Source organism: Gobio gobio (genome assembly GCF_949357685.1).
Source record: "Gobio gobio genome assembly, chromosome: 17".
Taxonomy (NCBI): Eukaryota; Metazoa; Chordata; class Actinopteri; order Cypriniformes; family Gobionidae; genus Gobio; species Gobio gobio.
In genome coordinates this window covers 53,182,705-53,197,233 of record NC_137110.1, presented here as the reverse complement: position 1 = coordinate 53,197,233, position 14,529 = coordinate 53,182,705, and the positions used below count along the sequence as shown (strand labels likewise).

The 14,529-nt window shown below is 42.1% G+C and overlaps 1 protein-coding gene across 1 annotated transcript in view; it reads right to left on the bottom strand.

Moving 5' to 3' along the window:
- Window positions 1-5,438: 5,438 nt before the first annotated feature.
- Window positions 5,439-14,529, bottom strand: part of aamp (angio-associated, migratory cell protein) — a 19,369-nt gene continuing 10,278 nt past the window's right edge. Inside the window, exons 4-11 of the mRNA XM_079840906.1 lie at window positions 13,036-13,175; window positions 12,824-12,968; window positions 11,692-11,775; window positions 9,000-9,115; window positions 8,457-8,551; window positions 7,592-7,682; window positions 7,342-7,496; window positions 5,439-5,728 (exon numbers count right to left, since the gene is read on the bottom strand). Coding sequence (XP_079697032.1) covers window positions 5,653-5,728; window positions 7,342-7,496; window positions 7,592-7,682; window positions 8,457-8,551; window positions 9,000-9,115; window positions 11,692-11,775; window positions 12,824-12,968; window positions 13,036-13,175 — 902 coding nt within the window. The 3' untranslated portion in view covers window positions 5,439-5,652. The remainder of the gene's footprint in view (window positions 5,729-7,341; window positions 7,497-7,591; window positions 7,683-8,456; window positions 8,552-8,999; window positions 9,116-11,691; window positions 11,776-12,823; window positions 12,969-13,035; window positions 13,176-14,529) is intronic.

Here is a 14,529-nt window from a genome sequence, read left to right as displayed (position 1 = left end):
GCTTATCCCCATCACAAAAATTATTAATCAATCGATTTCTCTGGGGGAATTCCCAAATGCTTGGAAATTATCTATTGTCTCCCCTTTATTTAAATCAGGAGACAGACAAATTATTTCCAATTATAGACCTATTAGCATTTTGCCAGTAATATCCAAGGTTTTAGAAAAATGGGTGTCTCAACAAATTAGGAATCACTTGAATAACTCAGTCTTTTCCCTTCATCCATTACAATTTGGATTTAGGACAAATCACTCCACCGAGACAGCAAACTGTTTTTTTATCGAAAATATTAAATCATTGCTTGATCGGAACAAGGTTGTTGGAGCTATTTTTTTAGATCTTAGGAAAGCCTTTGACACTGTAAATCACAATATTTTACTGTCTAAACTATCTCATTTAAATTTTTCAGATAATAAAGTGGGTAGCATCTTATCTTTTTCAACGAGCACAAACTGTACGTATTGGCAGCTATCTTTCTGAACCTCTTCAGTTGTCCACTGGAGTGCCTCAAGGGTCTATATTGGGCCCCCTTTTGTTTTGCATGTATAATAATGACTTGCCAAGTGCGTGCCCAGAAGTGAGAGTTCAAATGTATGCAGATGACACTGTTTTATATATACATGGAACATCAAAAGCAGCAGTGGCAGCCAAACTTACGAAGGCTATGGTTAAAATTAGTGAATGGTTAAATCACTGTAGCCTGCAGTTAAATCTTTCTAAAACAGTTGGTATGTTTTTTAGTAAAACCACCAACTCTGCAGTTGATCCGGATATTTTTATTACTGGTGAAAAAATTCAAATTGTCTCAGAATTTAAATATCTTGGTATTATCATTGACTCTAAACTTAAGTTTAATTCTCAGATTTCAAATACTGTTAAGAAAATAAAATTTAATTTATCTAATTTTCGATATATCAGGAATTCAATGTCTACCCAAGCTGCCAAAATGTTTATGCACTCTATGATATTTTCGCATATAAATTATTGTTTAACTACTTGGTCTCAGGCCAACCACTCCGCCTTGCTCCCAATACAGACTTTATATAAACAAACGTTAAACATTTTTGATAAGAAACAACGTCACTTTCATCATTGTAAGATTTTATCAAAATATAATCTGTTGAGTTGGGAAAACTTGGTTAAGTTTTCAAATGGCTGTTTAGCTTATAAAATTCTCAATGGCCTGGCCCCACCACCTGTTAGTGAGTTTCTGAGTTTAAGATCAGAAAACAGTCGTCTCACTAGAGCATTGTTTCTCAAACTTTTTCTGCCATTCCCCACTCTGAAGGTAGTGAAGGGTTCCGAGCCCCACCTGTCCCCAATCGCCCCAACAAATTTTTTCCAAACTATCAGTATCAGTATTTATGATGGCCGATAAATTAATATTTGACAAAATTATAAAAGTGGATGAAACACCGCTCAACCACATTATGAGTGTTGGTGTTTCATAGTTTTAATACATTTTATTTATCAGAACTTTAATATATTTTTATGTTCCTCTGTTCTGTTTTGACCATAATGCAGTTTAAAAATAAACTTGTTTGTTTTATCACATTATTTTAGAGAGGCTGAGGGATCATGAATAACTACAAATAACTAATGTAAGGGAAATCTATATGCGTTGTGTTTATATATATATATATATATATATATATATATATATATATATATATATATATATATATATATATATATATATATATATATATATATCAGCCGATATATCAGACGAACTTGACAAACTTGCTTACCATGTCATAAAATCTAATAATCGAATTCTCAAATATGTGCAAGTGAGTGTGTTTTGCCATTTAAAAACCTTCATAAATTATCTTGATTTTGATCTATAACGTGAGATGGGCGCCTATGTTTGTTTGCGTCGCAGTTCAGAGAGTCCTGTCAGTCAGATTCGCGTGAATTTATCAGTTTCTCCCGAAATACATGCAAGTAAGTGACCGGTGAACTGGGAGAAGAATATAGTAAACTTTTTAGTTACCTATACGTGTATCTGATATGAATAATACGTCGGCAAATTATTTTTGAATGGATTTATTGCTGCGTCTAGTGACACCAGTGTGTAGGCCTATTTTACAAACTCTAAATGTATTGTTTTACTAGTAGGCCTACTTATGTGTATTTAAATGTTTGAAACCTAAAATAAACATTATGCATGATATGTTAAGTCACCTTCATTTATTTAGCGCATTTTACAACACGGATTGCTTCAAAGCTTTAGTGATAATCGGAAATAGGCTACATTTTGCTTTAGAAGAAAAGCTAAAGTAGTTTTTTTTATTATTATTATTATCAAGCACTGAGCGAGTGCTTTTATTATCAAGCACTGAGGCCCTAGCCCGGCCCGTGTCCGACAGCTTATCAAAATTTTCAGCCTGAGTCCGACTGAAGCCCGTGTTTTTTTTCCTTCTATTTTTTATCCTCCCTATTAGGCCTACACATTGTTGCAGCCATTAAAATAGTTCAGTTTTGTTTTTAATGTCAAAGTAGTTATATTTCGTTTCGTTTCTTTACTAAGTTAATTTAGAAAAATGTTTGAAGCATTTATTTGTTTGTTAAATCTTTTTTTTATTTTAAGTAACGACCAAGCGGCCAGCAGCCGACAGTTAGTTAACCACATGTTTGATTAATTTAGCCTCTCAAATCAAAACTGGACTTGTCACTTGCTTATAATAAAATCCATAGATATAAAACATTTCAAGCAACACAATGTTAATTTAAACGTTTAGCCTAAAAAAAGGCATTTTTGTACAAGCTGAGGCAGGCTGCTCGCAACGGCGCTCACAAACAAAACGGGCTGATCGAGAAAAAAATAAAACACACACACACACACACACACACACACACACACACACACACACACACACACACACACACACACACACACACACACACACACACACACACACACACACACACACACATGCACATGCTGTTTGTCCTATCCTTACACCTATCTACAAAATTATTATAAATCCGATCTTCAATTCCCGGTCTGAGCTATATGCACATTTAACGGAGTTCACGTCAACGAAAGCAACAGATGAGCTCATTTCATCTCATTTCATTCTCATTCGAGCTCATCAGCTCATTTCAAGATCAAAGACCGCAATATGAGAGAGCGACCTGAACATTGGGAAGAGCATTTAGTCTCATTCGTTTTAATGAAGATGATTGTGTTTTTGAGCATCTAAGACGTAGCCTATTTTCTGTTTCACTTGCGGCCGTTTGCGTGTTGGCTTGCTTTACTCATTTGTGGCGATGCGTTGCATAGCGCCAGCCCCGCGCCACTCTAAACACTGAGCGAGTCATCTTGACAGTCGCGGTGTCATGGTCTCATGTTGTTTCCACCAGCGCAGCACATCTCATCTCAGGTGCACCGAAATAAAAATCCCACATGTGGGACCGCTCAAAAGGGTAATAAAGATGGGCTCAAAAATGACCACATTTCCTCCCGTTTGTTGCGCCCCACCTGTCGCGTCTCTATTCCCCACCAGTGGGGCGCGCCCCACACTTTGAGTAACGCTGCACTAGAGGAACCTTTAGAAGGGACTGTGTTATTAATTTCAGAAAAACTGCTTTTAGTCAGTCTGCCTTCTCGATTAAAGCCGCGAAAGAATGGAATGACATCCCAGGATCCACCGGACCAGGACCAGCAGACTTAAGAACAGTTTTTTCCCCAGAGCTGTCTCCTTACTGAACTCAAACCCCCGCTGATCCACTCCCCTCATATACTGATAACTCTCCTACCTCACATCTTCCTTCACTTTGTTATTTGCACTACCGACTCTTTATTACAGTAACAACTGTTTACTTATTCATTTTGCACTACCATACCGTAACTGGATTATGCTCATTTGCACTGCCGACTGTTATTTACAGTACCTACTGTTTACATTTGTATTTTGCACCGTACTTCTAACTGTAATATGCAATCACTTCCACTGCACTTTTACACTTTTTTTCGGATAGCTTCTGTCCATAATTTATTGCACTACCTTAATCCACTGCCATATTCCTAATTTTAGCCTAACATATCATTGTATACCTCTATCTGTAAAATTCTGTTTATAGTAATAGCCATCTGTATATTATATTATATTCATAGTACATATCCACCTGTAAATTCTGTTTATAGTATTAACCATCTGTATATTATTCACTGTACATATTCACCTGTAAATTCTGTTTATAGTAATAACCATCTCTCTATTTATAGACATATTTATATATACTCAGTACATATCCATGTCCTGCACTTATGCAAACGTTGTATATCCTGCACTTGCTGCTATTGCACTTCTGGTTAGACCTAAACTGCATTTCGTTGCCTTGTACTTGTACTTGTGTAATGACAATAAAGTTGAATCTAATCTAATCTAATCTAAACGTCAGTTAGAGAATTAAATAGTTATAATGAATTTCGTTCTTCTTTTAAAACTTGGCTTTTTAGCATGCAAATTTGTCAACATTAAACATTTTTCTTCTTTATTTATTTTGTTTTATTTTTATTTATTTATTTTTTACTTTTTTTTTTATTTTTTATTTATTTTTTTATTTTTTTCTGTTGTTTTTGGAAATTATAGGTTTTGTTGTATTATGTTATATTTTGTTATGTTTTGATTCAATTGTTGTATTCGCATTGTATTTTTAGGTTGCCTGTTGTACATCTGGCCTAGGACTGCAGATGAAAACTAGCCTTTTGGCTAACTCTGGCATATTTTGACTTGTCATGTTAATATGCATTGTCCTTGTAATAAAAAAAATAAAAAAAAAGACGAGAATAGTTTTTGTGCGCAAAAAAACCCTAAATAACGACTTTTATCATGATGACCAATTTCAAAACACGGCATCATGAAGCTTCGAAGCGTTATGAATCAGTGAGTCGATTCATGATTCGACTCGCGTGTCAAACCACCAAACTGCTGAAATTTGGCGATCCAAACTGCTGAATCGACTCACTGATTCATAACGCTCTGAACCGCTGAATCGACTCACTGACTCATAACGCTCTGAACCGCTGAATCGACTCACTGATTCATAACGCTCTGAACCGCTGAATCGACTCACTGACTCATAACGCTCTGAACCGCTGAATCGACTCACTGACTCATAACGCTTCGAAGCTTCATGATGCCGTGTTTTGAAATCGTCATCACTATATAAGTCGTTATTTAGGTTTTTTTGCGCACAGAAACTATTCTCGTCTTCATAAAGTTATTGTAGAGCCGCTGTAGTGAGATGGACTTTGTAACTTTAGTCTTTAGTGTCTTTTAAGGGTCTTGAGAGTGTAAAGTTGAGCCAATGGAGGCCTTTCAGAGCATCAGATTTACACTAAAATATCTTCATTTGTGTCTGAAGATGAACAGAGGTCTGACGGGTGTCCAACCACATGAGGCTCAGTCATTAATCACACAATTTACAGTTTTGGGTGAACTAACCCTTTAATATCTGTTCTCACAGAATGACTAGAAGCGTAAAGTTTGTGTCCATATAGTGCATGTCTCAATTATAAAGACGAGAATAAACTGTCCATCAGATGTACACCCTCATGACAAGAAGGCCATAGAGCCAGAATAGCCCAGCTGTGCTAGAGCCCATTCCCGGCGCTGGAGTCGGTGCGGAGGGACGCCGCTCTACCGGTCGGGCCGCTGGAGACAGAAGACTTTGGCTTTATGGTCTCCTCCAGCTGTGACAGCGATGGACGCCTCTCTGTGGAGAAAACACACCGCTTAAACACCACCAAACACACCAAACTATCACACAGTCAAGGCCCCGATATCCTCACGGCAAACATCTTTCCCGTTCTTCGTTTTGGGGTTAAATGAATGCATGGGCGTCGGAAGCAAAAAAAATGTGGGTGGGTCCTCACAGAATTTTTTTACTGGGGTAGATGCCATTTACATTAAGTACAAATATATCGCCTTGTTTGCTAAACATCTGGTTGGACAAGACGAATTTACGGAAATCACCATGTTTTTGACAGTGGCTATAGTGTAGGGGTGAGACGCTTGGCATTAAAGTTTTGACCCAAATCGACCTGCGGTTCGAATCCGCCTTTTGCCGAACTCACTCTACTCCCTTTTCCAATCACATATCAGATCGGAAAGGCATTCATTTTCAATAAAAATGAAGAAAACATTAGAAAAGTGGAAATAAAGTGTCTAACTTGTGTTTAAAGGGTTAGTTCACCCAAAACTGTAAATTGTGTCATTAATGACTGAGCCTCATGTGGTTGGACACCCGTCAGACCTCCGTTCATCTTCAGACACAAATGAAGATATTTTAGTGTAAATCTGATGCTCTGAAAGGCCTCCATTGGCTCAACTTTACACTCTCAAGACCCTTAAAAGACACTAAAGACTAAAGTTACAAAGTCCATCTCACTACAGCGGCTCTACAATAACTTTATGAAGACGAGAATAGTTTCTGTGCGCAAAAAACACTAAATAACGACTTGTATAGTGATGACGATTTCAAAACACGGCATCATGAAGCTTCAGAGCGTTATGAATCAGTGAGTCGATTCAGCGGTTTGGAGCGTTATGAATCAGTGAGTCGATTCAGCGGTTCAGAGCGTTATGAATCAGTGAGTCGATTCAGTGGTTTGGAGCGTTATGAATCAGTGAGTCGATTCAGCAGTTTGGATCGCCAAATTTCGGCAGTTTGGCGGTTTGACACACGATCCAAATCATGATTCGACTCACTGATTCATAACGCTCTGAACCGCTGAATCGACTCACTGATTCATAACGCTTCGAAGCTTCATGATGCCGTGTTTTGAAATCGTCATCTCTATATAAGTCGTTATTTAGGGTTTTTTTGCGCACAGAAACTATTCTCGTCTTCATAAAGTTATTGTAGAGCCGCTGTAGTGAGATGGACTTTGTAACTTTAGTCTTTAGTGTCTTTTAAGGGTCTTGAGAGTGTAAAGTTGAGCCAATGGAGGCCTTTCAGAGCATCAGATTTACACTAAAATATCTTCATTTGTGTCTGAAGATGAACGAGGTCTGACGGGTGTCCTGAGAATGTGCTTTCTGCAACTAGCGCTAATTGTTTGGGCCAGCAATAAACTCTTTATACTCTGCTAAAGAAATAACTTTTTTTTAAAGAATTTTCCCAGACAACAACAAGATTTTCCAGGACATTTTACATTTTCTCTAATTTTCATGTGTTTTCCAGGACGAGTGGGAACCCTGATATTTAGTTTATTATGTGACATGAGCTCTTTCTCTCATAGGGTTATGTTCCACAGAGACTGCAACACACTCACACACACACACACACACACACACACACTGAAGGCCTCTCCGTCCAACACTCACCGGTTCAGCACAAAGTCCAGGATCTCGGCGGAGTGACCCCGGTACTCGGACATCATGACCCCTGACCTCGCGTCCCACAGAGTGACGGCTCCAGCCAGATTACAGGTGGAGACCACAGCGGACGCCTCTTCCCACTGCAGGTGGACCACACCAACCTGACACACACACACACACACACACACACGCTTTATCAACACACCCATCACATAAGGCAAGACGCTTATGTGCCATGTGTAAGTTGTCGCTTTACCTCGTGTTTACACCGATGTCTGAGGCTCTGGGAACTCATGTCATAAATGTCCAGCGTGCCGTCCAGATAGGCCACAGCCACTAGAGGCAGCCTGAAACACAACATCTGACAAATCAGCCAATCACCTGAAACACAACATCTGATAAATCAGCCAATCACCTGAAACACAACATCTGATAAATCAGCCACATTTATACATTCTGAATAGACTAATACACAATCTGGCTATTGATGCAGCAGAATCATAAGCACAGGGCTCTTTAAGAGTCCAACTGAACTGACGGATCATTGGCCGTCTGTAAGAGCCCAACTGAAGTCTGTTTGCATCATTGATCATCATTTTCCTGTTTGTCACTAAAGCTGCTTAGAAACATCTGGAAAGCAAAGAAACGGCGTCACTAGCTGCGTTTACATGGATGCTAATAATCGGACTAGCAATGACTAGCATGAACTTAATTTGGATGGGTTAGGGTTAATCCGTCCAATCGTTCAACAGGACATGCAAACACATGATCGGATTGAAAACTGAAACTGGAAAGTTCTGCACGAGCGATGATGAAGAAAGTGAATATAGTGTTAAAAACGTGTCATTGTAAAATTCTCCATCCACTCATCATCGGTGAAGAGCAGGACAGGGCCGTCCCAGCAGCCTTTGCTTCGGACGCTCATCCACAGACGCCTCGGTTCGGCCATTTTTACTGCATGGTAAATATAAGCAGTGCTCATCGTCTCCTATCAGGACCCAAAACTGATAAATGTTCATCTGCTTTTTGAAACAAAGAAAAGCAGCGATGGCAGGATGATGGCCAGTATGTGCAGGAAACGCACACACACACACACACACACACACACACAGAACACTTACACATTACAAAAGCCCACAGACTCCACAGAGTTGGGATCCTGCTCCTGCATCGAGGTCTTGGCTTCACTGCCGTCACTGGAAAATGAACACAACACCTAAAGAAGAAAATCAATCAATCACAGCATCAGAACACGTGAAGCTAAGAGCTAATCTACATCACATCAACAGCCAATGCTGGAATCCACACGCATCTGATTATCTTAGCGTGTTTGGGTAAAGGGTTTAAAGTGTAGCATAAACTTCCTGAACCTTATGTGTTTGGTGAATAAATGCACTTACATACATTGATTTGTGCAATAATTCTGATGAAATTAATCAAATAATCCCACCATGTTTTCACTGACTGAAATTCCCAAACTTTTAGCCGGCTAAAACTTGACTCAAAAAACAGGACAAGGTTGACCAAATGTGATAAAACTAAAGAGGACTTAAAACAGGACTAAAACTAAGACGAGATTTGGCTTTCGAGACGAACAGTTTCTTCATTAAAAGCACAAAGACGTGAAATATCAGGCCAGCGAGTCAAACCCTGAGACGGCTCACCTTGCCCGTGGATGTGTTGATGAGTTTGGCCTGTCCGTCGACTGAGCCGGTCAGAACCAGCGTTCCCTCTTTATTGCAGGCCAGAGAGGTCAGGGGCCCGTGGTGCCCATCCGGCCCTGAGGAAACAACACGCTAGCTCACACACACAGCGCTGAGGAAACAACACGCTAGCTCACACACACAGCGCTAATCCTGCACTGACCAACCAATAACACAGTAGGGCTGCAACGACGCGTCGACGTCGTCGATGACGTCGACTACGAAAATACGTCGACGCGTCGGCGGCACATTATTTACGTTCTAGAATGGAACAGAAGATCTAGAATAATGGCAGCTTCTGCTCCCGGGCATAGTGAAAATGATCATTTATCATATAAAGCCAGACCGCGACATTCAAAAGTGTGGGAGTACTTTAAACAGAAGCCGAGTAAAACTGTGCTTTGTTCGCTCTGTAACGCCGGTTTCACACTGCGCGCGCAGGCAGAGCAGGAGCTGTGCGCGTGGAGAGCGGGAGCTTTCACACTGCAGTCAGTGTTGCCAAGTCCGCTTTTTTCCGCGGAATTGGGCTACTTCTACACTGTTGCCGCGGGCTGTGTCTCATGTCCGCGGGTTGAAGCAAAAAAACACACATATTTAACCCCCCGAACGCGATGTTTACCAGAGAACCTCCTCGAAACGCGATTGGGCTTGTTTTGGGCTAGTTTTGAGTAACGAATGGGTGGGTTTTGTTGTGTAAACCTGGCAACCCTGCTGCCAGTGTTCTCTCGCGTAGCTGAACCGTGGCGCGTGTATTGCAACAGACGGTCACATTTTCCTGGGTTCTTCTCCGACCCCAGTACGTCTCGTGCTTTTATTTATTATGGGCTGCATATATCTGCCGTTAATGCGACCTGGTTCCGCTCTGTCCCAAACACATATGCATAATAACATGCTGTATATAGGTAGTTTACATGATTAAAGTAACATTAAAGTTAAGATATGCCTCTAGCTTTAATAATTTAAATGTGTCTTTGAAGTTTGGGCAAAAACTTCTGGCAGCTTTAGTCGTTGTTTATGCACATGTATCTTCAAAATAGACGACTAGTTATACATTAACACTGCTGAAAGCTCCTGTATGTGAACCTTTTGCAGATAAATACAAGTGCATTTTCGTTTACTATTGACACAAATCAATAAGTAAATCATACTCAACTACTATAGTAAACAACTTTTCCTAATTAGGCCTACTCTGTATACATTTTATGATGAATAGTATCATTATATATTATGTTTAAAAAGCTTCTTTTGTTCATATATTTCATTATAAAATGGCATACTATGTACACTACCCTTCCTGAAATACAATTAATATTGTCATCATTCATTGATTTCATGTTAAAATAATATACAAATTCACTACCCTCTTTTAAATACAATAATCAGTAAAAAATAATAATAAGATTAATCTGGGAAAATAATCGTTAGATTAGTCGACTAATCGAAAAAATAATCGTTAGATTAGTCGACAGAAAAAATAATCGTTAGTTGCAGCTCTATAACACAGCATTCATTTTTTTACTTATTTTCGCTCTATTGATTGTCATCTCACGCTTCTATAGCAGGGTTTTTCCTACATTTTACATTTTTTTGCCGGCCGCCAAAACTAATTTTTGTCCCGCCAAAGCCTTATTTGATGAGTTATTGTGATTTATGAGTGATGTAGAACAGTGACAGAGAGAACCATCAGAGCTCCTCCCTCTCTCTGTCTTCATAATAAGCATTCTTAGCTTTCTAATATTTCACATATAATGTTAATCAAAATCAAAAGGTCGGAAAGACCTGAATCCATGTTGCACGTGGCGCTAACAGACGATGTTTTCCTTTAATTACCGCTGGCTGAGAATTGCGCTCAAAAAATGTTGACTCTTCTCTGACCAGCTGACATAAACTATACTTTCCGTTTATTGAAACTTAAGGGCTTTAAACCACATCAAACGGTACCAGACGACCCATAAGAGTCTTATCTAGCCAAACGATCTGTCTTTTTTTTTAATAAATAAAGTTTAAGTTTTATAAGCACAAATGCTCGCCTTGCTCTGATCAGTGATGCGCGCTCGTGACGTCACGTAAAACACAATTACGTTGAAAAGCTCACGCTAGACGCAGGCGGAAGAACCGAGTCAGTGTTTACAGATGAGCGGAAAGAGGACTGTATCCACATATTGAAACGTCTTTACGTGACGTCACAAGCGTGCATCACCGAACAGAGCAAGGCGAGCATTTGTGCTTATAAAACTTAAACTTTATTTATTTTTTAAAAAAATGGCCAATCGTTTGGCTAGATAAGACTCTTATTGATCGTCTGGTAGCGTTTGATGTGGTTTAAAGCTCTTTTGAAGCTGTACTGAACCTCTCATTTGGATCTTGAACCGTTTGGGGTCTATTGACTTCCATTATATGGAGAAATATCCTGAAATCTTTTCATCAAAAATCTTCATTTCTTTTCGACTGAAGACAGAAAGACATGGACATCTTGGATGACAAGGGGGTGAGTAAACTATAAGCAAAAGTATATTTGAAAGTGAACTAATCCTTTAAAGAGTGTTTGGACACCCCTGCGCTAACCCAATGGGAACATTTAGTTGCAAATGTAATAATGGACTTTGTTTGCGATCCGGAGCGCTCAGAAGCGAGTGTGTGGAGTATGGGTTACCTTTGATGACACAGATGGCATGGCCTTGTTTTAAGTCCCACAGGCGTAAACTCCCGTCCTCGTAGCCCACGATCACTCTCTTTCCTGAACAGCAGACAGATCTCAGAACAGCAGACAGATCTCAGAACAGCAGACAGATCTCAGAACAACAGACAGATCTCAGAACAACAGACAGATCTCAGAACAGCAGACAGATCTCAGAACAGCAGACAAACAGCAGACAGATCTCAGAACAGCAGACAGATCTCAGAACAGCAGACAAACAGCAGACAGATCTCAGAACAGCAGACAGATCTCAGAACAGCAGACAGATCTCAGAACAGCAGACAGATCTCAGAACAGCAGACAGATCTCAGAACAGCAGACAGATCTCAGAACAGCAGACAGATCTCAGAACAGCAGACAGATCTCAGAACAGCAGACAGATCTCAGAACAGCAGAAGCACATGTGAACAGCAGACAGATCTCAGAACAGCAGACAGATCTCAGAACAGCAGACAGATCTCAGAACAACAGACAGATCTCAGAACAACAGACAGATCTCAGAACAACAGACAGATCTCAGAACAGCAGACAGATCTCAGAACAGCAGACAAACAACAGACAGATCTCAGAACAGCAGACAAACAACAGACAGATCTCAGAACAGCAGACAGATCTCAGAACAGCAGACAGATCTCAGAACAGCAGACAAACAACAGACAGATCTCAGAACAGCAGACAAACAACAGACAGATCTCAGAACAACAGACAGATCTCAGAACAGCAGACAGATCTCAGAACAGCAGACAGATCTCAGAACAGCAGACAGATCTCAGAACAGCAGAAGCACATGTGAACAGCAGACAGATCTCAGAACAGCAGACAGATCTCAGAACAGCAGACAGATCTCAGAACAGCAGACAGATCTCAGAACAGCAGACAGATCTCAGAACAGCAGACAGATCTCAGAACAGCAGAAGCACATGTGAACAGCAGACAGATCTCAGAACAACAGACAGATCTCAGAACAGCAGACAGATCTCAGAACAGCAGACAGATCTCAGAACAGCAGACAGATCTCAGAACAGCAGACAGATCTCAGAACAGCAGAAGCACATGTGAACAGCTCACGCCTCAGGCCTCCGCTCACCGTCAGGGAGGATCTTCCCGCTGGTGGCCTGGCAGTTGGGCCCGTGAAGCGTCTTGCACTCTCCGCTGGGGATCTTCCACATCCACACGTTTCCATCAGCTGTGCCGGCCAGCAGCACCGGGGCACAGGGGTGCCACTCCAGCCACTGAGGACGGGCAGTGTTAAACATGCCCACAACATGCCAGCGCTAACATGACGTGCGTTACACTTACTTCCAGGTCTCCGACTTCAAAAGACCAGATTTCCTCCTTGCTCTCCACTTTCCAGACTTTGATGAGGCCGCTCATATCGCCGGACGCCACCAGCTTGGAGTCGCAGCTGAACCCAGCGCAGGTGACGGAGTCCTTGTGACCTGACAGAATCAGGAAGAGCAGACGTGTTGACGGACACGGACTTTTGACGGGACGGACACGGACTCTTGACGGGACGGACACGGACTCTACACGTGACGGACACGGACTCTACACGTGACGGACACGGACTCTACACGTGACGGACACGGACTCTTGACGGGACGGACACGGACTCTTGACGGGACGGACACGGACCCTTAACGGGACGGACACGGACCCTTAACGGAACGGACACGGACTCTTAACGGGACGGACACGGACTCTACACGTGACGGACACGGACTCTACACGGGACGGACACGGACTCTACACGGGACGGACACGGACTCTACACGGGACGGACACGGACTCTTAACGGGACGGACACGGACTCTTAACGGGACGGACACGGACTCTACACGTGACGGACACGGACTCTTGACGGGACGGACACGGACTCTACACGTGACGGACACGGACTCTTGACGGGACGGACACGGACTCTACACGTGACGGACTGGGACTCTTAATGGGACGGACACGGACTCTACACGTGACGGACACGGACTCTTGACGGGACGGACACGGACTCTACACGTGACGGACACGGACTCTTAATGGGACGGACACGGACTCTACACGTGACGGACACGGACTCTACACGTGACGGACACGGACTCTTGATGGGACGGACACGGACTCTACACGTGACGGACACGGACTTTACACGTGACGGACACGGACTCTACACGTGACGGACACGGACGCTACACGTGACGGACACGGACTCTACATGCATGGACTCTACACGTGACGGACACGGACTCTACATGCATGGACTCTACACGTGACGGACACGGACTCTACATGCATGGACTCTACACGTGACGGACATGGACTCTATATGTGATGGACACGGACTCTTAATGGGACGGACACGGACTCTTGACGGGACGGTAGGGATGTGACGGTGAGGAAATTTTCCCACCGGTTAATTGATGTGTGACAACACCGGTAATACCGGTATCACCGGCGGAGGCTTTTAAATCACTAATTCTATCTAACCGAAAGTAACATGCACACGACCGCTCTGAACTGAAAACGCGCTAGTGCGCACACACCGTGAATGACAGCTCGTCTGTAAATGCGCGTTCTGTGAGGCCATGGGTGCGCCTCAATCAGTTCCCTAGTTCAGTAGTCAGGGCACTGATCAAGCATTGATCAGTCTATGATTGAGATGCACGCCATGAATGCACACTGTTAGTTCGTCAGTAAAGCCTCGTTTATACTCGACGCGCCCGCACGTAGCAGCGTAGCGGAGGCTCGCACTGCGGAGCCAGGCGAAAGGAAACAATGCGCGCTCTGTGCGGCCGT